Source organism: Anarhichas minor, unplaced genomic scaffold (assembly GCF_050575085.1).
Source record: "Anarhichas minor isolate MPS153535 unplaced genomic scaffold, ASM5057508v1 ptg000063l, whole genome shotgun sequence".
Lineage (NCBI taxonomy): Eukaryota > Metazoa > Chordata > Actinopteri > Perciformes > Anarhichadidae > Anarhichas > Anarhichas minor.
Genome location: NW_027466509.1, coordinates 995,743 through 1,022,005, shown reverse-complemented (window position 1 = coordinate 1,022,005; position 26,263 = coordinate 995,743). Strand labels below are relative to the sequence as shown.

The 26,263-nt window shown below is 42.2% G+C and overlaps 1 protein-coding gene across 1 annotated transcript; it reads left to right on the top strand.

Moving 5' to 3' along the window:
• Positions 1–16,301: 16,301 nt before the first annotated feature.
• On the top strand, positions 16,302–23,987 carry LOC142933873 (ectonucleoside triphosphate diphosphohydrolase 2-like). The gene is made up of 9 exons (XM_076078151.1): positions 16,302–16,441; positions 17,463–17,580; positions 18,224–18,374; positions 18,522–18,681; positions 19,552–19,779; positions 20,724–20,996; positions 22,288–22,407; positions 22,629–22,763; positions 22,917–23,987. The coding sequence occupies exons 1-9, from the start codon at positions 16,325–16,327 to the stop codon at positions 23,121–23,123; spliced, it is 1,509 nt and encodes a 502-aa protein (XP_075934266.1). The 5' UTR covers positions 16,302–16,324; the 3' UTR covers positions 23,124–23,987.
• The last annotated feature ends 2,276 nt before the right edge of the window (positions 23,988–26,263 follow it).

Here is a 26,263-nt window from a genome sequence, read left to right as displayed (position 1 = left end):
GCGATCGGTGACAGCTTTACGCACGTCCGCGTAGCTGTGCCTCGCTGCCGGTGGCAGTCCCAGGGCCGCTGTTTGTGCCTCCCCAGTGAGGAGAGGCAGAAGCCGGACCCCCCACTCTGCCGCGGGCCAGCCGCACGCCTCCGCCGTCGCCTCGAATGTGTCCAGAAATGACTGCACGTCGTCGGCGGCACTCATCTTGTGTAGGACCACCCCGGCCAATGGAGGGGGGGGCGTCACCGGCGGGGCTGCCGCTGCCCGGGCTGCGAGCTGCTCCAGGGCGTGGGCCTGCCGCTCCGCCTGAGCCTGTAGCGCCCCCAGGAACTGCCGGTTCGTCTCGGCCTGGTCCCGCTGCATGGCCGCGATCCCTCCCAGCATCTGGCCCAGCACCATAATCGGCTGCGTCGGCGCCTCCGGTGCTGCTGCGTCCATCTCTCTGTGCAACCCACGTTTGGCTCCACTGTAACAAGCTCCCTGCTACACGGTGGGTCTGTTGAGCACAATGACGCCAGTACACGGTTAAATGCCGGTTTGCAATGTTCTTTATTTGTAAGGAATCGGCCTAGCTTGGCCGTGTGCTCTCCGTGCTCGTCCCGAGCTGTCCTCCTCGCCTCCGTCGCTACTGTTGATTAAATACAGCTGTAAGAGACTTAATCAGGATCAGTTTCAGCTGCGCCTAATTAAGTCTCTTCCCGGCCCCGTTCCCTGAACCACTCCCACACTCCGTCCCCTCCACAGCTGAGCCACCCACGCCCGCCACCACAGTATTGTTTACAATATGATGAGGAATTATCTTACAAGGTGAGACAGTTGTTGCTCGGTGACTGAGTCAAGTGTTGTAGATGAACACAAGGCTGCCCTCTTACCTGGCTGTGACCTCAGCAAGGGCTGCCATCAACCCCTGTCAATCTCTCCTCGCTCCACGTCTCTACCGGCCCCTTGTTCTTCTAGAAGGCCCCTTCACAGCCAATGGGGGCCTGGGCTCAGTGGCCCAGCTAACTCTGGTTCTGGGCACAAATGCATAGAGCCTCTCAGAAAGCCATCAGTCACATGTTCCACAGACATAATGACATAAACAAACAGGGCCTGGTGTTACTTCAACAAAGAGGAGGGGAAACTGCCATTACACGGTGGTAGCGGTGATGTGGGGATCAAGACAAGCAAATGTCTATTGTCATTGTGCTCCCTGTCTGTCTGTAGTCTTCAGAATAAAAGCAGAATTCTGAGCTACATGAGATGCTTACGTTTAGATAACTTTCGGTGAAAACCATTGAAAATCTTCTCTATGAAATATATTTTACTGCAACCTATAGAACTACTATTACATAGAGTAAAGGGAACACGTTTCTTACCTGTGCAGGAGGGGGGTGGGGTCAGGTGGTCATGCAGGGAGCAACGTAACAGGACACTTTCAACGACAGCACTTAAACACTTAAAAAAACACAAGTGCATCTCCTGTTTCTGCTCACCTGCAAAGCCCCGGCATCAGACCCGAGCAAGTCGCTACAGAGCCCATCACTGCGGCTGCAAGCACAGAAGCGGCTGAAACGCACCAGCGTTGGCATCCCATATCATCCCTGATTGTCTCCATTAGGCCTGAACAGGATGGAATTAATGCTCTTAGAAGGTTGGATCTCACTTCTGCAGTTTGTGGTGGTCGAGTGGCCTCTATCTATGGGTGCTCTGATAACAGCGTTTGATCTTCTTTGGTTGAGTAGGAAGCAAACACTGGTGGGGGTCAAAGGCGTTTCATTAATGCCATTAGCCCCTTCTGGTGGGTCACAAGTGCATGAACTAATGCGGTGATGATTCAAACAGGCTTTAGCACACTATTATGCAGCGAATAATTGCTATTTAATTATGCTCTAATTGGGCAAAGCTGTTTTTCATGATAAACATGTCACCGAGTGGGGGGGATGATTAGGTACCATGTATCTGCCAAGAGAAAAGAGGTGGTTAAGGTGACATGCTTTGTCAGAAGAGAACAAAGGGTTTCATTTTAGATTTGAAGTGCTGACACAACTAGTAACTAAATTGCATCAACAGTTTGCATTAGCATGCCGTTAACACATCATAGTTTAGTCATAAACCAAACTAAAATGTTGACCTGATGATCCTCTGCATCCTCTGGGAAGCAAGAATGTCTGTACAGGACTTCATAGCAATCCATCCAATAGATGTAGAGATATTATAGTCTGGACCTAAGTGGTGCTGGTGGTATAGTCATTTACAGACATTTTTATTTCCTTTCATATTGAAGACCAATTTTTTCCATCTCTGATATTTTTTAGGACCAAAAAACTGAAGGACAGTTGACAGATTAATTGATAGTGAAAATAAATATTAATTTAGAAACATTTCTGTTTTTAGTGGGACCCCCTGAAAGCCTCTAATAGCCGGTTCACACTGCACACCTTTGAAAGTGATCAGGTTGCTGTACTGTTCCCACTCCACAACTTGCTGTCTTGTTATCGGGAGTGTTGAAGTCGTGGTTTTCACACGACATAACGGAACAGAAACCCTCAATTAAATATAATTTAAACAGGATATTCACTTTAGAGACCAAACCCGTTTTTTTGTACCGGGCTGTAAACATGTTTATTTCTGCTGTAAAGTTCTAACATAGAGGACTATGAGGATTGACTTGCTTTAGGAGCCAGCCTCAAGTGGCCATGTGATGAACTGCAGTTTTTGGCACTTCTATGTTGGCCACATGGTTTTAAAGAAGTCGTCGGCACACGTGTTCACATTGTAGCCTGTTTCCTCACGTTCCCCTACTCAGATCAGTCACTGTGTTATGTGTTGTTTGTTCATGCAAACATCCAACATCCTACGAGCAACAACAACTGCAAATGCAACACATAGCGCACACAGGTAGGCTACAGGCGATGCAACCTCACTGCCACGTCCCTTCAACCCTTAGCGCTCTTATTGGCTGTAGCTCCCCGACAGTTCCAGATATTTAGCACGCTAGATATCTGGAATACCTCTGTGTGAGGCACTGGAGAGACACTAGACTTGGACAGTCCACACATCACAGAGCCAGCGCGGAAATGGTTCTGATCTGTGGATTTTGTTGGGTAGTTTCAAGACTGTCAGGGAACAGAACATCAGGGCTAAAGTTGTGTGAAGAAGCCATAAAGTAGCCCTGAATATCCCAGACCCTTAAGAGCTGCTAGAGCAGTCAATTGTACTGAAACCACAGGGGTTCTTACAAATGTTTATTCATCCAAATGTCCTTATCAAAATGTTCCTAAAAAGGATGAGCTCCAGGCAAGGCTCTCAGGTTCAGACAGGAGGCCTCAGCAGACTGAGGGAGCAGTCAACAGCAGAGCAGAGATAAAGCCTGAGATCTGACAGCGGATACGGTTACATGTCACTCTGATAGCTCCCAGCATTCCTGAGAAAATGTCTGCCTATACCTCACTTCAGCACTCCAGCCCCCTCTCCCTCCTTCTCTCTCAGGTTGACAGGCTGAGCAGCAGACACAGGGGTCCACAGCAGGGTGTGTGTGTGTGTGTGTGTGTGTGTGTGTGTGTGTGTCTCCCCATAACTCCCAGTATAGATCCAGTCACACTCCAGTTGAAACAGAAGCAGCTCCCTGCTCTCAGAGCTGGCTGGGTGCAGACAGCAGGTCAGTCACTGACACCCAGCCCAACAGTGTTTGTCTTTTACACCAAAGAAGAAGAAGATGTCTCTGATGCATCATGGCTGTTTGGGGTTGTTGGAAGAGAGGTGTTTCAAAATAGATAATGGCTCTTCTGGCAGCGATCATAGAATTAAAAAAATAGTTTAGCGTATTTTATTGTATGATTACAGGTTTTACCTATAATTGTGCTGCAGATGTTTTATTTCATGAAATATGTATTTTTTATGATACTAGAAGAGGTGGTCTTTATTTCAGAAGAGAAAACTACAAGAGACTACAAAAGGAGGGAGATTTCCAATTCCATCAAGATGGATAAGTGCTCATATTTGCATCAACACACACGGAAATCTTAAATGGTGACTATTGTGGTCGTAGTGCATCAACGCTCCTCCCACTGTGACGGAGGAGCGGTGAGCTTAACGGTCACTGTGTTTATCCTGCAGAGCAGCGTGGGAGCACAGGTTATGGCTGAATGGCATGTTTGATCATTTTAATGTCTTAGCGCTGACTACATTTATTCTACTGATGTTTGGTCAGTTTGTTCCTGCAGGACGTCACTCTGATCAACACTAACATCAGTCAAACACTGTCAATAACTCTCAAACACCAAAACATCCACTGCTGCCATGACAGATTATGATTGTACAGTCTTTACTGTATTATCTTTTTTAAATGTACATATTCAGTTTATATATGTTTTTCTTTACAACTTACTGAAGACTTGTTTATAGACCTTTTATTCTTATCTTAATGTTGATCATTGGTGATTTTTATATATATTTATATCGTATTTTTTCACTCACTTTATCTGTCCAGCTTTGTTTCCTTGTTTCTGTTATTTCTATGTTGAAGTTTATCCAAAGAGATTAAAAAACGGGAATAAAATTCTTTGTATGTGCAATAAAGCTGATTCTGATAATGGAGCAGATACTGTACTCTGAATGAGAAATAGGACCACCGCACAAAACCTCTCCCCTAAAATCCTGATGAAATATTTTCAGAATCACAAATTCTTCAAAGAGTAAGACAGACCCATCCATTGTCTTCCACACTGTTGACAGCACTAAGACCCTCCACTGCTGCTCGTATGTCAGTGCAACAGGTCCTGTTGCAGAGGGCAGAAGCTAAACTCACAGTCTGGACATCTGGACACTTGCTGAACTCTCCGATAAGAATTCTTGCATTCCAGGTGCAGCACCTGGTGGCAGGTATCGTACCAAAGATACTCAGGCATCCTTTGGGGTGCTGTTGAATTGGTTTAGTTTAGCTCTATTTATTCTGTCCACCCCATTTATATCAATGAGGGTAGGCTAAAAAAGAGAAACACTTCTCAATACAGTTCAACAGCACCACAAACTACATCCTCCAAAATGATCATAGACGCTTGAAGCAACACTTCTCTAAAGCAGCTTTCCTGAAGACATCTACATATCAGAATTAATGGATGATATCATTGCCTTTGAGTGAAAAATAAACAGTTGCAATGACCAAACAACAATATATTTTATATCATGGAGGAATCTTCATAATATTGGCAGTTAATAGCATTGCCTGGCTTGCTTTATCCAGCGTTTACTAAACGGTTAACACTACCTGCAATACCAGAAGACTGTTTCGGTCTAGCCCTAGACCAGAAGACCAGAAGACCAGAAGACCAGAAGACCAGAATATTTGCGAGAATAAAACGAAAGTGAATATTGCCGCTCCGTCATTACACACATCTGACAGGCACGCCGTCTTTAGAAAAGTCATGCATTTCATGTCTTGACAGTTGTATAAGCCCCCAAAGCCCCCAAAAGAGTGCAGAAAAGGAGAGAAATGCAGGACAGTGGTAAAATGCCCACACATGCATACACACCCTTTTTAACACATTCCGGAAGCCTCCGATGAATGACATCCTGTGAGGTACTGTATCCGTCAGGCCAACCCACCCACTGCAAATTCTGACCGCCTCAATACACAAGCGCACCTGAACCGTGAAGGGAAGGTGAAAATGAAGTCTACTTTGGGGCATTAAAAAAAAAGCCTGTGGCTTATCTCCCGGCTGGAACGATGCCTTCCCCTATCTGACACACAAGGAGGCAGGGAAGCTGCCCTGAATGGGAAACAACATGGCCCTTTACAAAGGCCTGTAAGAAACAATTAGTCTTGAGTGCCAGGGTTTTGATTTGACCGTCTAATTGCCGGTTCAGGGTTGAGAGAGTGTGAGAGGTGGCTGGGAAGGCCGGGGAGCTGTGAGGGCCCTGGGGGAGAGCCGCTGTCACACAATAGCAGCCTTTATTTCACATTCAGCTTCCACAAAGTGGGTGAGCTCAAAAGATTTAATCCCACATTCAGCCCTGACAAGAAAAGTCATTCATATTGAAAAGGTGGGTACAACACGGTTTCAGGTGCAACACAGCTTCAGGTACCTCCCGTCTACTTCCTACTCTTACCCCACCCTCCATAGAAAGGAAAAAAAAATAACTCTAGTGTAATATTCAATAGTTTTTTCTTCTAGAAATGAACAAGGTGGAGAGGGAACCTGATCCTTGTCAGGATCCTTCACTGGCACTCCTCTCAATGGGCTTGCTTTTTCACAGAGGCCAAATTGACCAGGATACCATTCCTGACTGCAGTATGTGTGAGTGATGAGTGGCTGACACAAATAACAGTAGGCCATGCATGTAAAAGGATGGCACTGTGCTACAGGATTACAGGAGCCCCATCCACAGCGGTTTGAGCCTCATACTTTCACCTCTTAACACGGCTGGGACCCCCCCCCCCCCCCTTCTGTTTCAAGAAGTCCGTCCTCACATACCAAATCCCCCCTACTGTTAAACATCACCTGCTTTCTGCTCCTTTAATCACCTCAACAGGCATTCCTTCATGCAGTTCACAGCAGTCTGTTGTGCAGGTAAAAGGTGAAGCCATCATGCAAGCTGTAACTGCAACCACTTCTGGACTAGAACACTTCACTTTAAAAACATGCATGAAATAGATGCATTAGCATGGAAAACAAGCTGATTCACTGATCTTGATGTAAAATGCATGCATTTACAACATGCACCGCATTTCATGCTTCTTTCATATTCAGGCAAGTTAAGGTTTTGATCAATTTGGGTTTTATTTTTGTAATTTGGTCCAATAATAATACTGAAAATAAAATGTTACTCACCAGACAGTTGCCAAGATCTGTGATAGCTGCAAACATTGGGCAAGAAACGAGTAGTCTGGTCTTAAACAACAATCTTCTTTAGAAGAGAAAACCAACGGTACAATTATAACCAAACATCCATCACAGTTTACAAACTGACTTCCTTCTTTAAATTGGACCCAGATGTCCCTGTAAGTGATTTTATGAGGGATTATAATCCACATTTTGAGTGCTTACTGTTTTACCACTGAAAAAGTTGTAAAGTTTCAAGATCCTCGGATCGTGACCTCCAGCATTCACTGGGGCGGTTTGCAGCCGAGTGTGAAGCGGCGGGGATGAGAGTTAGCACCTCCAAATCTGAGGCCATGGTGCTCTGCCGGAAACCGGTGGATTGCTCCCTCCAGGTGGGAACAGAGTGCCTAACTCAAGCGAAGGAGTTCAAGTATCTCGGGGTCTTGTTCACGAGTGAGGGTAAGATGGAGCGGGAGATCGACAGACGGATCGGTGCAGCTGCAGCAGTAAAGCAGGCGCTGCACCGGACCGTCTTGGTGAAGAGGGAGCTGAGCCGGAAGGCAAAGCTCTCAATTTACTGGTCAGTCTACGCTCCGACCCTCACTTATGGTCACGAACTTGTACAGGTCCAGCTCCAAAAATAATGGATCCTACATTTCCCACAATGCAACTCAATAGCATCTACAGTTAGACCCTCCCTCCCTGATAAACATCCATGTTCTCAGACAATTCTTCTCTTAACTTTTCAAAACCGGAGGTTGCTGCCTGCTTCCAAGTCTGCTAGCTGGAAATCTTCCTCTCCTTGTCTTTTCTCCAGCACATTGCTATGCTTCTCTGCACCTGTACATGAAACAAAAAAATGATAAGGGCCCACTTATAAAAACATTGTTCCATAGTTCAAAGAGTGGTCAAAGACTCCACAGGGTACCTTCAATTTCATCTCTCACCACATAAAAAACATGAGGCAACATTTACATCAACCTACCCTGTTATTGAGGTGCTCAGTACATGTACAAACAAATTGTTGTAACTGACTATACTGAATCACCGATGTCATTGACTGAATCAGTAACTTCTACCAGTGGAGCTCCTCACCGGTGACTGACAGCTGTCAGCCCAGCTGTGCTTCACTGTAGATTACTTGCTTGTTTAAAGCTCATTAAAAGACAGATAAAGCCTATCATAGTCTGATGTAATAGGCCGCTGAACTGTAACCTTATGTGCATTGCTTGTATAGGCTCGTTGTGTAAATAACCATGCTATGAAAATAAATCCCTTTGATTCATATGAAGTGGTGTCATAGTTACAAAAGGTTTGGGAATCACTGCATTCGTTTGTGTATAACCCACCTAATCTGATTGCTCATGCTTCTTGTCCCATCTGACTTTGTTGTAGCGATATCACCATGTTCTCAGATCTCAGCACATTACTGTAGTGTTATTATCACTGATAGAAATAATTACTAAAATATGACCCATGTTGTAATAAAAAATAATTATCCTTTAATTTACAGTCCAATAACAAGCTCCTTACTAATTGCGAGACCTGTTATTTGACTGTTCATTAATGTAATCAAATTAATATCACATTAACCCTTACCTCTCTTTAGATAATCTCATTCAGGTTTACACTCTGTTTCCTTGCAGGCCATCTGTAGCCCAAGGTGTGCTGCATTCAAATTCACAGAGAAAACCTTAAATTTCTTCATCACCTCAATGGACAGAAAAGGTCACTTCAAAGCAGGGACTGAGTTACAGGAGCAATAGAAGCCTGGGACCGACAAATGCACCAGCTGTAAAACTTAACAAGGTGTGAATGCCCTCTGTGTGCCCTGATTCTTCAGTATGCAGGGCAGTCTGTGGAAGTTCTTAGGGCTTGTGGTACACTGCAAAAAATGTTGATTCTGACTAGATGTTGTGTTTTCAGTCATAATGAGCTACTTGATGCACTCCAATTCACAGTAGGATTTACACAATTTACATCCATTAAGCCAAGCTTTTGATCAACTCATATGCTCTGATGAAGGTCTTGTATTCTGAAAGCTTGGCTAAATGGATGTTTCCTGATCAGATGGAATGCTCAAAGGATGTCAACTAATCACATTTAATCATCAATTCACATCTTGAGCAACACAAAAACAAGTGCTTGAGGTCAATTGTTATCTTACCGGGATGATCGACTGGTGAAAACCATGAACGTGTGAACCAAATTGTTTTCAACAGCTGTCGAGATATTTCAACTACAAGTATTAACCTCATGGTGGTGCTAGAGGAAACTTTAAGGGAACACCAAAGTAAGTGGGGTTCCACCTCTGGGGAACCTGAATATCTGTACAGACTTTAATGGCAATCCACCTCATAATTGTTGAGGTATTTCAGTTTGGACCACGGTGTTTACCACACTGACTGACAAACATTGTCATCCCTGGAAAGGAAATATAGAAAGAAGTATAAACTGGTTAAGGGTAAGTGTCATATTATGAACAGGTGAATGGTAAGTGTCATCAACAAAAGCAGGTTCAGGGTTGGTGTCATAAATATAAGTTGGTTAACGGTGAGTGTTATAAATATAAGCCGGTTAATGGTGAGTGTTATAAATATATACCGGTTAACGGTGAGTGTCATAAATATAAACCGGTTAACGGTGAGTGTCATAAATATAAACCGGTTAACGGTGAGTGTCATAAATATTAACCGGTTAACGGTGAGTGTCATAAATATAAACCGGTTAACGATGAATGTCATAAATATGAACTGGCTAACAGTAACTGTCACAAATATAAACTGATTTATATTAAGTGTCATAAATATAAGCCGGTTAACGGTGAGTGTCATAAATATAAACTGGTTAACGGTGAGTGTCATCAATATAAACCGGTTAACGGTGAGTGTCATAAATATAAACCGGTTAACGGTGAGTGTCATAAATATAAGCCGGTTAATGGTGAGTGTCATAAATATAAACCGGTTAACGGTGAGTGTCATAAATATAAACCGGTTAACGGTGAGTGTCATAAATATAAACCGGTTAATGGTGAGTGTCATAAATATAAACCGGTTAACGGTGAGTGTCATAAATATAAACCGGTTAATGGTGAGTGTCATAAATATAAACCGGTTAACGGTGAGTGTCATAAATATAAACCAGTTAACGGTGAGTGTCATAAATATAAACCGGTTAACGGTGAGTGTCATAAATATAAGCCGGTTAATGGTGAGTGTCATAAATATAAACCGGTTAATGGTGAGTGTCATAAATATAAACCGGTTAATGGTGAGTGTCATAAATATAAACCGGTTAACGGTGAGTGTCATAAATATAAACCGGTTAATGGTGAGTGTCATAAATATAAACCGGTTAACGGTGAGTGTCATAAATATAAACCGGTTAATGGTGAGTGTCATAAATATAAACCGGTTAATGGTGAGTGTCATAAATATAAACCGGTTAACGGTGAGTGTCATAAATATAAACCAGTTAACGGTGAGTGTCATAAATATAAACCGGTTAACGGTGAGTGTCATAAATATAAGCCGGTTAACGGTGAGTGTCATAAATATAAACTGGTTAACGGTGAGTGTCATCAATATAAACCGGTTAACGGTGAGTGTCATAAATATAAACCGGTTAACGGTGAGTGTCATAAATATAAACTGGTTAACGGTGAGTGTCATCAATATAAGCCGGTTAACGGTGAGTGTCATAAATATAAACCGGTTAACGGCGAGTGTCATAAATATAAGCCGGTTAACGGCGAGTGTCATAAATATAAACTGGTTAACGGTGAGTGTCATCAATATAAACCGGTTAACGGTGAGTGTCATAAATATAAACCGGTTAACGGTGAGTGTCATAAATATAAACTGGTTAACGGTGAGTGTCATAAATATAAACTGGTTAACGGTGAGTGTCATCAATATAAGCCGGTTAACGGTGAGTGTCATAAATATAAACCGGTTAACGGCGAGTGTCATAAATATAAGCCGGTTAACGGTGAGTGTCATAAATATAAACTGGTTAACGGTGAGTGTCATCAATATAAACCGGTTAACGGTGAGTGTCATAAATATAAACCGGTTAATGGTGAGTGTCATAAATATAAGCTGGTTAACGGTGAGTGTCATAAATATAAACTGGTTAACGGTGAGTGTCATCAATATAAGCCGGTTAACGGTGAGTGTCATAAATATAAACTGGTTAATGGTGAGTGTCATCAATATAAGCCGGTTAACGGTGAGTGTCATAAATATAAACTGGTTAACGGTGAGTGTCATCAATATAAGCCGGTTAACGGTGAGTGTCATAAATATAAGCTGGTTAACGGTGAGTGTCATAAATATAAGCCGGTTAACGGTGAGTGTCATAAATATAAGCTGGTTAACGGTGAGTGTCATAAATATAAGCTGGTTAACGGTGAGTGTCATAAATATAAACCGGTTAACGGTGAGTGTCATAAATATAAGCCGGTTAACGGTGAGTGTCATCAATATAAACTGATTTATATTAAGTGTCATAAATATAAACCGGTTAACGGTGAGTGTCATAAATATAAACCGGTTAACGGTGAGTGTCATAAATATAAACTGGTTAACGGTGAGTGTCATAAATATAAACTGGTTAACGGTGAGTGTCATCAATATAAGCCGGTTAACGGTGAGTGTCATAAATATAAACCGGTTAACGGCGAGTGTCATAAATATAAGCCGGTTAACGGTGAGTGTCATAAATATAAACTGGTTAACGGTGAGTGTCATCAATATAAACCGGTTAACGGTGAGTGTCATAAATATAAACCGGTTAACGGTGAGTGTCATAAATATAAGCTGGTTAACGGTGAGTGTCATAAATATAAACTGGTTAACGGTGAGTGTCATAAATATAAACTGGTTAACGGTGAGTGTCATCAATATAAGCCGGTTAACGGTGAGTGTCATAAATATAAACTGGTTAACGGTGAGTGTCATCAATATAAGCCGGTTAACGGTGAGTGTCATAAATATAAGCTGGTTAACGGTGAGTGTCATAAATATAAACCGGTTAACGGTGAGTGTCATAAATAGAAGCCGGTTAACGGTGAGTGTCATCAATATAAACTGATTTATATTAAGTGTCATAAATATAAACCGGTTAACGGTGAGTGTCATAAATATAAACTGGTTAACGGTGAGTGTCATCAATATAAACTGATTTATATTAAGTGTCATAAATATAAACCGGTTAACGGTGAGTGTCATAAATATAAACCGGTTAACGGTGAGTGTCATAAATATAAACCGGTTAACGGTGAGTGTCATAAATATAAGCCGGTTAACGGTGAGTGTCATCAATATAAACTGATTTATATTAAGTGTCATAAATATAAACCGGTTAACGGTGAGTGTCATAAATATAAACTGGTTAACGGTGAGTGTCATAAATATAAGCCGGTTAACGGTGAGTGTCATCAATATAAACTGATTTATATTAAGTGTCATAAATATAAACTGGTTAATGGTGAGTGTCATCAATATAAACTGATTTATATTAAGTGTCATCAATATAAACCGGTTAATGGTGAGTGTCATCAATATAAACTGATTTATATTAAGTGTCATCAATATAAACTGGTTAATGGTGAGTGTCATAAATATAAACTGATTTATATTAAGTGTCATAAATATAAACTGATTTATATTAAGTGTCATAAATATAAACTGGTTAACGGTGTCATGAATACTGCTTAACTGTAAGTGTAATGAATATAAATTGGGGGAGCCCTGGTAGCTCACCTCATAGAGAGGGTGCCCGAAGTACCAAGGCGGAGTCCTTACCGCAGCATCCAAAATCGACATTATGCCACCATTAGCTAACATTAACCACCTTAAGCTACTCAGCATCAAGACAGGCTGTAGCAAAATAACCCCCCATTGAGCAAATGTTTGTTTTATTGTTCATGTATACAATTTCTTCATTTGCAAGAGGATGAATGTGTTATTTCCTCTTTCAAAAGTCTTCTGGCTTTAACAAAGGTAGCTTGATATGTGCTTAAATGTTACAATAGTTGAGGTGGATCTTTTGTTTTTACAGTGTAGCAGCTCCTGGGGGAGGAGCGAGTGTTTGGAGAGGAAACATCAGGTGGCTGGTTGGACCACTGGGCCTGGACACTTCTGATTTATCTGTGTATTTCAGAATTATGTTGCTGACCTCTTCACCTCACTGCCATTTGTGTCACCCCCCAAGTTCTGTTCAGGCAATCACCCCCACCCCCAAACCCTACCAACCACAGAGAATACCGCCCACTACAAGCTGCAGTGTTATCTACAATTCAGTAAACACACACACACACTTGGTAAAGATAAATACTAGTCATGCTGATTCTAGTCACACAGAGAGTCAGGCTTTCATTCACCTCTATTCAGATCTTAGCAGCTGAGGAAAGTGAATCACGTTTTCTCTCTTTTGTATTGTGTTGGGCTGTATGACGCTAACCATTGAAACACAGAACTCAGCACTGAAACAGCTTCCAGCATATTTATTATATATGATGATGAAATGCCTTTTAATCACAGATTCAGTGTAATCTCTTCAGTGTAGTGGGAGTGCGTGTTCTTCTGTTATGTTGTGTTGAATAAAGGAACAGTTGTGACATTCTTTAATATGGAGTTTATGGAGTTGCATATCAGTAAACTCATACCAAAATATTTTAGGAGAACTTGAAAACAGTCAATTCTCTGTCCTGTAAAAGCCTTTCAGAAACTAGACTATAGCACACTCTAGTGGATGTATATGGTTAAGACCACAAGGTCTCAGAAAGGAGATACTACCCATGACATTATAAACCGCCACCAATACCTGTTTTCATCTTAGAAAGAATGTAATCATACTGTAATTCATCTGCATATGAGTTGCTTTGCAAGGTTTCAGAGCTGCATAACATGGTGTGAGCCGGTGATGAGAGAGAAGAGACACCAGTCACATCCTGTTTACTCTGCTGCGGTCTGAACACAGATACAGAAGCATGAGCTGATGAACCACTTCAGAGAGACTCCTTAATCATCCTCCGCCCTCCACATATAAATAGGTTATTTTTGTCTGTGTTTGGTTGTTTGTTGTACAATGACAATAATATGACATTTTAACCTTATAAAGAAAGCCACATTTGGTTGGAGCAAAAAAGAGGGGAAGAAATAGAAGACATGTAATATAAATAGTGGAAGTTGTAGCAGACTAAGCACTTAAATATCAATGTTGGAGGCAGCTAGGAATCGACCTCAGCACACCATCGTCAAACAGTCAAAGATCTAAAAGAAAAATAACTCAATCTTACTTTGACACAAGACAAATCCTCACAACTAAGAAACTAAAAGGGGAATTTCTGGCAATATCTCTCCATAAAATGGCAAATAAATAATGAAGAATCAGAGTAGTCAAGCCCCTGGCATTCACAGCATAAACATACATGTACATGTTGGTAAAAATCTTTTTTTCAAAATGCTAGGTAAAAGTAAAAATGTGTTAGCATTAAAATGTACTTAAGTAGGTAAGTAAAATAACTCAATATGCAGAATGGCCCATTTCAGAATAATATATACGTGACTGAATTCATTATTATTGATCGTGGGAAGTTTTGAAAAGTGGAAAATAATTACGGTTTAAAAACAAAAATGAAAAGCATAATAGAGTTCTGGGAGTGAAATCTGAAAAGTGTTTTCTAGTTCTCGGTTCTTTGGCGAACATCATTATTGTGTCCTTTACCACTTTCTTGTGACTAAGATGACCTGGAGTCAAAGAAGACCATTGTAACCAGCTGATCTGCTGCCGTGCTTATATCTCTACACTGCAGCCGTGGCACTGAGCTGGTTTAGGAGGGATCGCTTTAAACTACAACAGAAAGGTAGACAGTGAAAGAGATACCAATGATCCTGGAGTAAAAGATTTACTTCAAGTTGTTCATTTTTTGTAGTGCAGGCTGTATATAAGAGCACAGCAAAAGAAAGTGTGGAGGACAGGATGAATGAGTATGAGTAGGTGGGAAATGTAGTCTTCATTACATGGAACTAAATGTTTAATGCAACATCAAGAACGACCACTCTGACCGAACCTATGCTCTGTTTTTCTCTGGACTGAAGAGAACAGTATGTCGACAACAGCCTCTTGAGTGATCGAAGCAGTCGACCAGTTTAGGAACAAAGACACTGAGCACATATCAATTCTATTATTGTTACAGTCCCAAAGTAAATGTTAGCTTGAAACATGGAGGAATACAACCAGAGGAAAAGATTGAGCTGTTCTAATAAGTCTCCAAATGTCAATAAGACAAAATAAATCATTGTTGACTTCAGGAAGATCAGACTCACGCTGTCGTCAGTGGGTCATCTGTTGAAATGGTCAATATCCTGACATTTCTTGGCGTGCACATCTCAGACACCTTCACATGGTCTGATAACTCCATCCATCCTCAAGGGAGATGAACATCGAGAGTGCCCCAGTGTGGTTGGCCAGCTGAGTGCTGAGGACTGGAAAGACAGCAGGAACTCTCATTGGCTCAGAAGTACCTCCACTTCATAATTTACACCACTTGCTGCAGAAGGAAAGCCCAACACATCATGAAGGACACCAGCAGCGCTCTGTTCTCACTGCTTCCATGTAAAACACGTTACCATCGAATCACACGCAGCGTCTCTGTGACAGCTTCCTTCCACAGGCTGGCAGGCTGCTGAACAGTTGACACATCCTCATCACACATCTTCTGTTGGGATTCGTCGCTTTCAATGATGTCAACAGAATTCCACTAAATGAGCCGTCAGCATTAAATCTGTTGGTTGCCAGCTGTTTTATGGGCTATTGTTCTCTTTTATATTTCTGTAGCAACTACATACAATCGACAAATGTTTGCTGAAGTATTGTTTGTCCAGCAGCTGAAACGCAATATCACATATTTAATATGATGTTGGGTCTTAAGTCTATGTGGGGGGGTCTGAAGAGGAACTGAAGTGACTTTAACATTGTAACAATGACCTGTTGTTATGAAATGTCATATCATCCGTAATGTTATATTGATATCTCATTGATTCTAGTATAGAAATACTGAATAATACTGAAAGCTTAGAGAGGATTGAATATGTCATTAGAACATATGATATGCTGTTATGAATTACTAAAAGACTTTTGCATAATGACATTTTGAAATAAAAGAATGTTTGAAAATGATTTCTGAAAACTGAAAGTGATAATTATTATAGATTATAAATAAATGACTAAAGAAAGTATTGTTTCATGTACAGGATGTATTGATGTGATGATTCATGTCTGAATGACTGGTTGACACGTTGGGGCTCCATACAGAACAGACCAATCTCAAACACATCCGTTAGACTCTCTGTGCACAAGGGTGCGTGCAGGGGTGACAGGAAGTGGTACATCTTACCAAACAATTTGAGACAACTGGCCGTCAATTTGTCAGTGCCCGCCCTTTATTTCCTTACTGGCATTAAGTGCTCACGCACTTTTACACAGAGCTGTCAGGGCCGTCCGAGCAAACAGTCTCCAGGATGGCTCTCCACTGCTGCCACACCATCCCTGCCCTGGGGCTGCTTGTACTGGCAATAGTTGGGATTCTGCTGGTGGTCCTTCCAGCTAGAGAGATGCAGACACCACCTGAAAACACGGTAATGAAAGAATGATTGAAGTTTTGCACTCATCTCATAATCTTTACTGTATTATGGACTGAACAAAAATTGTAATTTTCTTTGGCTGAAGGTGACTTTCTGAGGAGAACATCCTACATTTCTGTTCAAGCCTTCCTCTGCAGTACACTCACCATGATTTGCACCGTGGTTCTGTCTCTGCATCAGGCTCTTTAGTCATGTACACAGAGTTATTCACAAGTTACAGGAAGATAAGAAACTTTAGATTGGGGTCCACGGTTTAAAAAGGCGTTCCAATGTAATAGTGTTATACGATACTATTTTAAAATGTAGCTCAGCACATTCCCGCCATGCGATGGATGTTAGCCTCAATAATTAAAAGGTGCTTTGCAGAAACAAGACAAGACAGAAAGAAACAAAAGATGTGAGGTTTGTGCTTTTTTTGAGATTCATTTCGAGAACATTATTCATGTGCTCTTGCTTTTGTTCATAAAGACTTTGAAATTGATTTCAAAAGGGTAGGAAATGATCTCATTTGTGCTGCTTTTATCCTTTACAGAATAATGCTTGAATAGAACTTGATGCTTTGAAGTTGACATTGAAAAAGAGCAGACAAAGGGAGACAAAGGGAGACAAAGGGAGACAAAGTCAACATTGCTGAATGAATTAAGACACCACAATACATAACATCACCCATTCATCATCGCAAATCAGTAAACCTGTACTCTTTAGTCTCATGACAGGAAATGTGTTAGCAAAAGGAATGAGTTCAACCATAAATGGCCATAATGAGAAACAGACGATTCACTGGAGACGAGAGTCACATCCTCTCAATACCACAGTTACTGAAGCTTCACACATTTCTACCTGTGTAGTCAGTGAACCTATCAGAGATGCACAGAGATATTCCAGATGTCATATCAATATGACATATGAGCAAAGCAATATATAATGGTTACTTTTGAGCAGCATTTTCAACAGCTAAAGTGAGATATGGAGGCATGCTGTACTTTTCTGACATGTGATGCTTTGTCTGTTTCAGTACGGAATTGTTCTGGATGCCGGCTCATCCCGCACCACCATGTACATCTACAAATGGCCGAATGACAAGCAAAATGGCACTGGTATTGTTACCCAGCACAGCGAGTGTATTGTAGCAGGTGAGCTCCTCCCAGTGGGTGTGACAAGGCTGGAATAGCTGACTCTGCATCACTGCTGTGAATCCAGGTTTGCCTGCAGGCTTTAAGCTGACACTGACAACAAGATGCTGGTGGTCAAGTCAGCGTTTGATTGGCAGAACTAGTTGTGGTTAGCTCGTCTTCTTCAGGGCAAAATAAATATGCCGTAATGAAGGGAAACTTGTAGTGTTCACAATGTTTAAACTTGCAAATTAAATAATCAAAAATGACATTCACCTCCAAGACAAATCTCAAGACATTCAAAAACCTGGTCAAGTGAAGTGAAGAGTGTGTGCTTAGCTTGGTACGACCGGAGGTACGTGAGGTACCTGAACAGACCCTTCTACCCCACACTGTCCTGGTGCTAAAGCCAGTCTCACTTTCACTTCCACATAGTTCTACAGAAACTCATCCAATGACATTTTCATGCTCCACTTCTTCACCATAGTGTTTGAGCCTTCTTAGCTACTTCCTCAGTTGTTTCTGTTTGTTTTCAGAGTTTCCTTAGAAACGCCATCCAGAGCCTGTTTCTCAGAAGCTCACTCGTCCTTTCAGACGAGGAAGTTCAGTTTCTGAGGTCAGGCTGAGTTCTTCGGAAGCCAAAATAACTTCTCTTTCTGGTAAGGTCGAGGGATATCCAGCTATGCAGGTCTTCCAGGTGGTGCAGCCAAAAGTCTGGAGTTCTGCCTGGAACGAGCCGTAAAGGATATCCCCAAACCCAGGCACCACGAAACTTCACTCTGGATGGGAGCTACTGCAGGCATGAGACTCTTGAAGTAAGTTAAGTTCCTATTAAGACAGGATATCGCACTAATATTTCTACCACACTGCTCATCAATGATGCATGAATGCATTGAAATGGATCTTAGTTGGAATAACTTAATATATATTTCATTCCCCATTCAACACACTACGTTGTAAAGAAAAGTCAATGCCACAGAGTCTCAGTGGGTTCTGCAGGAAGTTGAGAGCAAACTGCGGTCTTACCCTTTCAAATTCAAAGAGGCAACCATCCTGAGCGGACAGCAGGAGGCGGCATATGGCTGGGTCACAGTCAACTACCTACTTGAAAACTTTGTGAAGGTGAGCTTTGACTTTTCAGTTCAACACACAGAACGTCACAAACACTGTTACATTAAAACCTCATTGTGGAGGAAGTTAAAGTGTTTGACTTGTGCAACACACGTGTCACAACAACAGAAGAAGTTGCCACGGTACATTGAGCCAGACCTGCTGACCAGGGGAGCAAAGGGGTACACAACTGCTGACAAGGTGTTTGAGTTCTAACAGGACAGCAGGCTGGCAGGATGAATCAAACTAAAAGTGAGCTTTAATACAACAAAACTGACAGGCAACACAGACTGAGGCAAAGAAAGTACAAAGGAAAAAACAGAACTTGCACAGACCAGTATGGCACGAGGAACTCAGGCAGGAAATCCGTCAAAGAACACAAGCAACAGATGCAGACGGCCTGCCAACTGAAAGAGGGAACGCACACAGACTAAGTACACAATGAGAACACAAGTAGAGTTGCTCTTAAACTGGTGATATGCTCAGTGAATAATTCAAATGACTTGTCGTCCAATCTCGTCACAAGATATTACAGCTGTCCCAAACACCAACGCTAAGCCTCGGATACACTCCCAAACAGATGTGCACACGGACAGCTGCGGACACCATGTTTGTACTGTCACGTGGTTCAACGCATGCGCAATAGATCAAGACTACTGGTAGCGTAGCGTGGCTGCGGACAACTGCAGACAGTCTGTCAACTGACATTGCCATAGATTCAAGTTGGTTGCCCGGTTGAAACGCTCCACACAGAGCGGCTCTGGAGGTTATTCTTGGCTGTATGTTCTTCTCCGATTAAACTCTTTTCAGTCATGAAATATTTCTATTTTCCTCCATTGATTCAAATTGTTATGACTTGACCTTCCTTTTCTTGCCATTCAGTACGGCTTTGTAGGGCGATGGCTGAATCCAGGCAGAGAGAGGATCGGAGCTCTGGATTTAGGGGGAGCTTCCACACAGATTGCTTTTGAAACCTCGGAAACGGTGGAGAACGAGACTAATGTGATGGAGCTGAAGCTTTACGGACAAACCTACAGACTATACACCCAGAGCTTCCTGTGCTACGGCCAAGACCAGTTCCTGAAAAGACTGCTGGCTCATCTTATCACGGTACAGTTAAAACGTCTAAAGCCTACAGTTACATATGGCTGTTACAGCTTCTTCCTTAAGGATTGTGTTTCCTCTTAGACAACTGTGAGGTCAGAGGTCAAGATCAGCTCAATAAAATCATTTCTGGAGCTCATAAAAAATTCACTGTGTGGCTGCAGTACAATTGACAACAAGGGTGCTTGATGCAGAGTGCGCAGGGCTAAGTGTGTACTCCACTGACTCCACCAACCTGCCGCATCGAACCTGCTCAAAGGAGTAGTGTGAGATTTTGGAAAATAGGCGTTGTTGCTTTCTTGCAGAGAGGCAGATGAGAGGATCAATACAACTCTAATGTCTGTCCTTTGAATATGAAGCTGGAGCCAGCAGCCGTGTAGCTTAGCATAAAGACTGGAAACAGGGCAGCCTACCTACCAACCCCTGTACCTCTCTGGAGTCTCCACTGATGGCAATCTCACAGTGATGACTGAACTCCAGGAGGAAGTAGAATAGTCTGGTAACACAGATTATTATATTACACTTTGGGTTTTGTATGAATTAGGCAAACAATAAATAATGTGTTCATTAGTGAGCTTTACATTTGTCGGTTGGCAGATTTTGCCCCAGTGGGGCAGAGACAGACGAGCCTTTATGCTAAGCTAAGCTAACCCGATGCTGGCAGCTTCAAACTTCTCATCAAACTCTCTACAAAAAGATTAAAACTAATAATAATTATATATATATATATACTCATTATAAAACAACAACCTAACACTGTATAAGTTGATATTTTGAGGCTGGCAACGTAAAGAAAACTAATACATAATAGAAATATATAACTTTTGATTGCACATAGGGAGTATAAATACTGCTGGCCACTGAATATTCATCTATTCTACCAGTTTACTTGGAATTATACTTGTCATACTTGAAACATGTTTGACTTTGATCTATTTTGGCTCTTTCAGACTGCAGGTGTGACGCCCCAGGTGGCTCATCCCTGCTATCCACAACAGTTCAACACATCCATCCAGCTGGGGAAGGATGTCTTTGATTCTCCATGTACGCAGAGCTACAGACCAGCCCACTTTGACCCCCAGATGAATGTATCAGTAGTGGGCACAGGAGACTACCAGAGCTGCCTGGACAACATCACAAAGTTGTTCTCCTTCGACAACTGCACTTACTCAAAGTGCTCCTTTGATGGAATCTTCCAACCCAACGTGAGCGGAAGCTTTATGGTGAGGGAGACGTTCAAACAGCAGTTCTTACTCTTAGACTAAACATTTTATGTTCTCCTTTGTGGTGTTCTTTGCTTTTTGGATTTCTCAGTCTTACATCATTGAACGTTTTTGCTGATCTGAGTGTTGTTAAAGTTTCAATGTTGGTTCATTCTCCAGCATACTGTATACCTATTTAACAGTACATTTCAGTATACAAGTAGGCTGTTGAAGATCATATACAATATAACCTGCAGCAATAACTGTCCTGTCACAAACTCTCTGTTAATAGTCAGTGGTTAGTGGCGAGTATGGCTTCCATCCATCCATACCCCACCACCAGACCTGTGGCTCATGGAATGAACGGGACTGTTGTCCGAGCTCATCTGTTATTAGGACGGTGCTCTCTACAGGCATGGTGTCCTGGAGGAGGCACAGCCTTATGGGATACGGTCAGGGAGCAAAGACCTGTACACTGGAAATGCTCGGCACAATGTAATCAGTTCTATCTGGCTATAGCCACGCTGGTTAGCCACGCTGGTTAGCCTTGCTAGAAGCGTGACTGCAGGGATGTTAATCTGAATGCCCTCCATTTTGGTCCAAACTGAAATATTTCAACAACTATTGGATGGATTGCCATCAACTTCGGTACAGACATCCACATTTCCCTCAGTATGAATAACCATAGCTTTGGTGACCCCTTAACTTGTAATTCAACCCAATTAACAGGTTAAGGGTTAGGGTTAATAATTATTTCTTTCAATACATTTGTTTATGACCAACTGCTGAGGATTTTAGCATTGCATTTGAGTTCTACCTGTGAAATAGCAGCATGCTTCCATTGTCTTTGTGAGTATATTAGCATGCTGACAGTAGCATTTAGCTCGAAGCACCGCTTAGTGTCGGTAGGTAGCTCTACTGTGAGCCCTGCCATCGACTGTACTCGGACATGAACCTGGGAGTGACCCTGGATGGTGAATTATCTTTCTCACCAAACACGGCAGCAGTATCAGAGAGTCCTCCTGTTCAACATCAGAAGGGTCTAGTCCTTTCTCTGATCTAGGCGCCTGTCATCTCCCATCTGGACCACTGCAGCCCCCGCCTCTCTGGAGCCCCTGGAAGCAGAATTCTAAGGGATCTTATGAATGTGCCCTTTATAGATGGCAGTATTTTGTACCCCATCCTAGTTGCGGTCAATTATTTTGTTATTATATTATATGATTCATTATTTGAATGACTTTCAATCCGAACAGGATGTTTTCCAAGATGTTTGTATGAAAACCAATGACTCAGTTTCCCATCATCTCCACAGGCATTCTCTGCCTTCTTCCTCAATCGTAACTACATCGACCTGCTCACCAAAATCCCTGTGACGTCCCCCAGTCGACTGAAGGAGGCAATTCGACTCATGTGCAACATGACCATCACTGAGGTACTCATGAGAGCACGGACCTTAATGAAGAAGAACTCTCAAACATGTTCACGTTTAAAAGCACCAAATAGGCCAGTAGACTCGTTTCAAAAGGGAAACAAACACAATGTATCCACAATGTATCATTCTAGAAATGTCTACAGTGATGGGAGACGAGATCAAGCAAGTTACGATCTCACTAACTAACTATAAATGCTAACCCAATGTATTTCCCCTCACAGCTGACTCAAAAGACGAAGCAGGAGGTGAAATACGTGAAGAATATCTGCGCCGTCTCCAATTTCGTCCAGGTCCTCTTACTGCAGGGCTACAGTTTCGATGAGCACTCCCTTCCCTCCATCTCTTTCCAGAAAACGGTCAGGAGTAAAGGAAATCAATTAAACATTTGTATTTATCAGTCTGTGTTCTAACTACGGACTACTGTCGACAGCACTGTCTGCTGGACTAAATCAGAAGGCTTGTCCATGGTGTGCTGTGGTTTCAGTGGGTCCCCTTGTGTGTCTTTGCAGGCAGGAGGAGCATCTGTAGGCTGGGCTCTGGGGTACATGCTGACTCAGAGCAGTCTGGTACCAGCAGAGAGACTGGGACTGATGAAGGCTCTGCCCCCAGGGCCCTGGGCTGGCGTTCTCTTCCTATTCATCGCCCTCCTCCCCGTTGCAATGGTATACCTACTGATGATCTACCGAAACACAAGAACTCAAGAAGGCATGGTGTAAGAGCAAGGGGGACACACCTTCATATTCCTCCTAGAGAATGCATATGTTCGTCCAAAACCTTCAATATGTTTTGGAAAAGTTTAAATATCTGCACCACTGTATATGTATAGCAGTGAAAATCAGTAGTGAACTCAACAAAGCAGTAAAATATGACCGCCACTATTTCCTTTGCAAATGCACTAAACCTTCTGCTTGTTTGTGGAGACTCGCGTCAAAGTGTGTAACTTACACACTGTACAGAATAAACCAAGTTTTTGGTAATTGTTTTGGATTCATTAAGTAATATTACGCCCACTCACAATATGCACGTTAGGGCAGTGCTGTTTTTGTGTTCTCTGGGGGGGGGGGGGGGGGGCTGTGGCTCAGGGGTCATCTTACAATGGGAAGATCGGTGGTTCGATGCCCCGCATGTTAAAGTGTCCATGTCCACTGAACCCCAAACTGCTTCCAATATGTATGTGTGTGAATGTGAATTAATTTAGTCCTGATGGGTCCCTTGGTGCCCTGTCATCAGTGTGAGTGTGTGTGAATGGGTAGATGATGACGTGATGTAGTGTAACTGTGCTTCTTGGTGTTCTAATGAGTTCTCAGCTGTTGAGTTTCTCCCAAAAGATGTTTTAGTGAATAAATCTGTCACATTTGTGTCATGTATGGCTAGTGGTATAACTAGGACTAGTTAGATGCAGATACATGTTTCTGAGCTCTCCATGTTTTATATCTCAACCTGTCCTCTGGGGCCGGCCACAACATGTGCGGTGATTGTTGTTCCTCTGCAGCAAATGTCTTATTGGTCACCAGTTAGGCTACTATAATGTCCCCAAGTGCTTAAAGTTATCTGAAAGAACAATTAAACATTTCCGTGGATTCCCGTTTGTGATCATTATTATTTCTCAACATGTTAATAATTATCATTCATAAACACAAATACTTCTAATAAGTGACACATTCAACGTTCAGCATTCAGCCAATACAGCACTCTCAGTGGTTTGCAATTAACCACAGAAAAGTGAATATGTCCTTTTCTCCGCAGAGCATGAATGAAGTACGGAACAATAGCCTTCGCTGGTGACTGTTTGACGGAAAAAGTTTCATCATTTGGTTTTGAAAGTGACTTTTGGGACTTTTTGATTTGGCGGTTGGCATGAACTGGTTTGTGACTGGATTAGGGGCGCAAACAGGAAATGGATGAGGATGGTGATGTGGGTTGTGATGGCTGGAAGCCAGTCTCTGGTGAGGAGGACGGGAGAGAACAGGAGGGGTGAGGGAGGTTTGAATGGGAGTCAAAATAATAAGAGAAGCTTGGAGGGAAACAGCTCTGATGAAGGAAACAGAGTTGTTCAAAGGAAGATTGTGAGGGAGGAATTTAAAATGATCCTTAAATTCAGAAAGATGAGCATGTCGGTCTGAGCCCCATAGCTCTGTTTATAATTGAGAAAGAAGATCGGAGAAGTGGAAATGGCTAAAGTCTTGAGGGACGGAAGCTTATTGATGATATGTAAAATGGAAGAACAAAAAAACAAAACTATGGATATAGAAAGTCTGTAAGGAAATGATAAGTGAGAAAAGATCTGTGAGTGAGAATGGAGTGACACGAGGAGTGATAACAGGTATTCCTGTAGACGAGGACCTCGACAAACTCAAACAGAGTGTTTATGGGGGAGAAGTGAGCAGAATGAAGAGGTTGTAAAGAACAGTTGAGTTTCAGGACTCCGTACATCGTTCCCGGTGAGGCCCTATGTCCCTCCCCCGCTTCCCTGCTATGCCAGAGGTTTGGACATATAGCAGCAGTTTGCAAAGGGAAGCAGAGATGTCCCAAGTGTGGAGCGGGTCACAGAGTGGAGGAATGTAAGGATAATGTGCAGGATAGATGTTGTAATGGTGGTGGCCAGCACAGGGTAACATATGGTGGATGTGAAGTCATATGAGGGCGGTGGAAATCCAACAGGTGAAAGCAGGAAACAACATCAGCTATGCAGAGGCTGTGAAGAGGCTACAAGGACAAAGAGTAATGAATGAAACACCTAAACAAGTTCTGAGAGTAGAGACAAGTCTGTCCCAGGAAACCAATACAGCACTGACAGTGTTGATCCTGTTTATTGCATATATGTATGTACTGACCAAGTCAAACAAAAAACAGAGAAAATCTAAATAATAGTGACGGGAGCTGAGAGATGTTATGAGATAAAAGAAGGTTCTTGGGAGCAATTTAATAAAAGACTCGGAGAAGATGGGAAGCCAGGAGGCCCAGTGGATAGGACCGTATGATTGTACTACAATGGAACGCAAGAAGCTTATTAGCTAATGGACAAGAGTTTAAAGGACCAGAAATCATATGTGTTCAGGAAACATGGCTTAAAGCAGCATTAGACTTAGTTATTAAAGGATATGATAGTATTCACAGAGATAGAGGGGGGGGGGGGGGGGGGAGTGTATAATATTTATAAAACAAGGAATACAGTTTAAAATTTTGGAGAAAGGAACAGAGCTGGAATATGTGATGATTGAAGTTTGGATAAGGAACGATTAGAATTGTAAACTATATGTAAGAAACGTTCAATCAGATGACTGGATGAATTAGCTGTAGTTAGAAGGGATAGTGATATGTTGTGGAGATTTTAATGCTCATAGCTCATTATGGGGTAATAGTAACGATGACAATGGAATGATAGAAGAATTAATGGAGATAAAAAACCTAGTTTGCTTACATAATGGAACTGGAACAAGATGTGACATCAGAACAGGGACAGAGCCGGTAATAGACCTTACTTTAGTATCTGAGTCATTGGCAGGAGTTAGCTCCTGGGAGGTAATAAGAGGAACAACAGCAGGAAGTGACCATCATCCAATAATGAGACAGAAGGACTACAGAAATGGTCTTTCAGCAGTGCTGACTGGGATGAATGTAGAAGGGTTAGTGATCAAGAGATGGAGAAAGTGTGTATTAGTGCAGATGTAGAAATGATTCTATTTGTGAAGCTGTTAGAGGCTGTAGAGGAGTCCGTGCAGAAGAAGGGAGGTGAGCATGAGAAGAAGATGGTTCCTTGGTGGACTAAGGAATGTGATGAAGCAATTAAATCTCGGAATAAAGCTTTCAAAGTATTAAAAAGAATCATAGTTTTCAGAATCTTACTGATTATAAA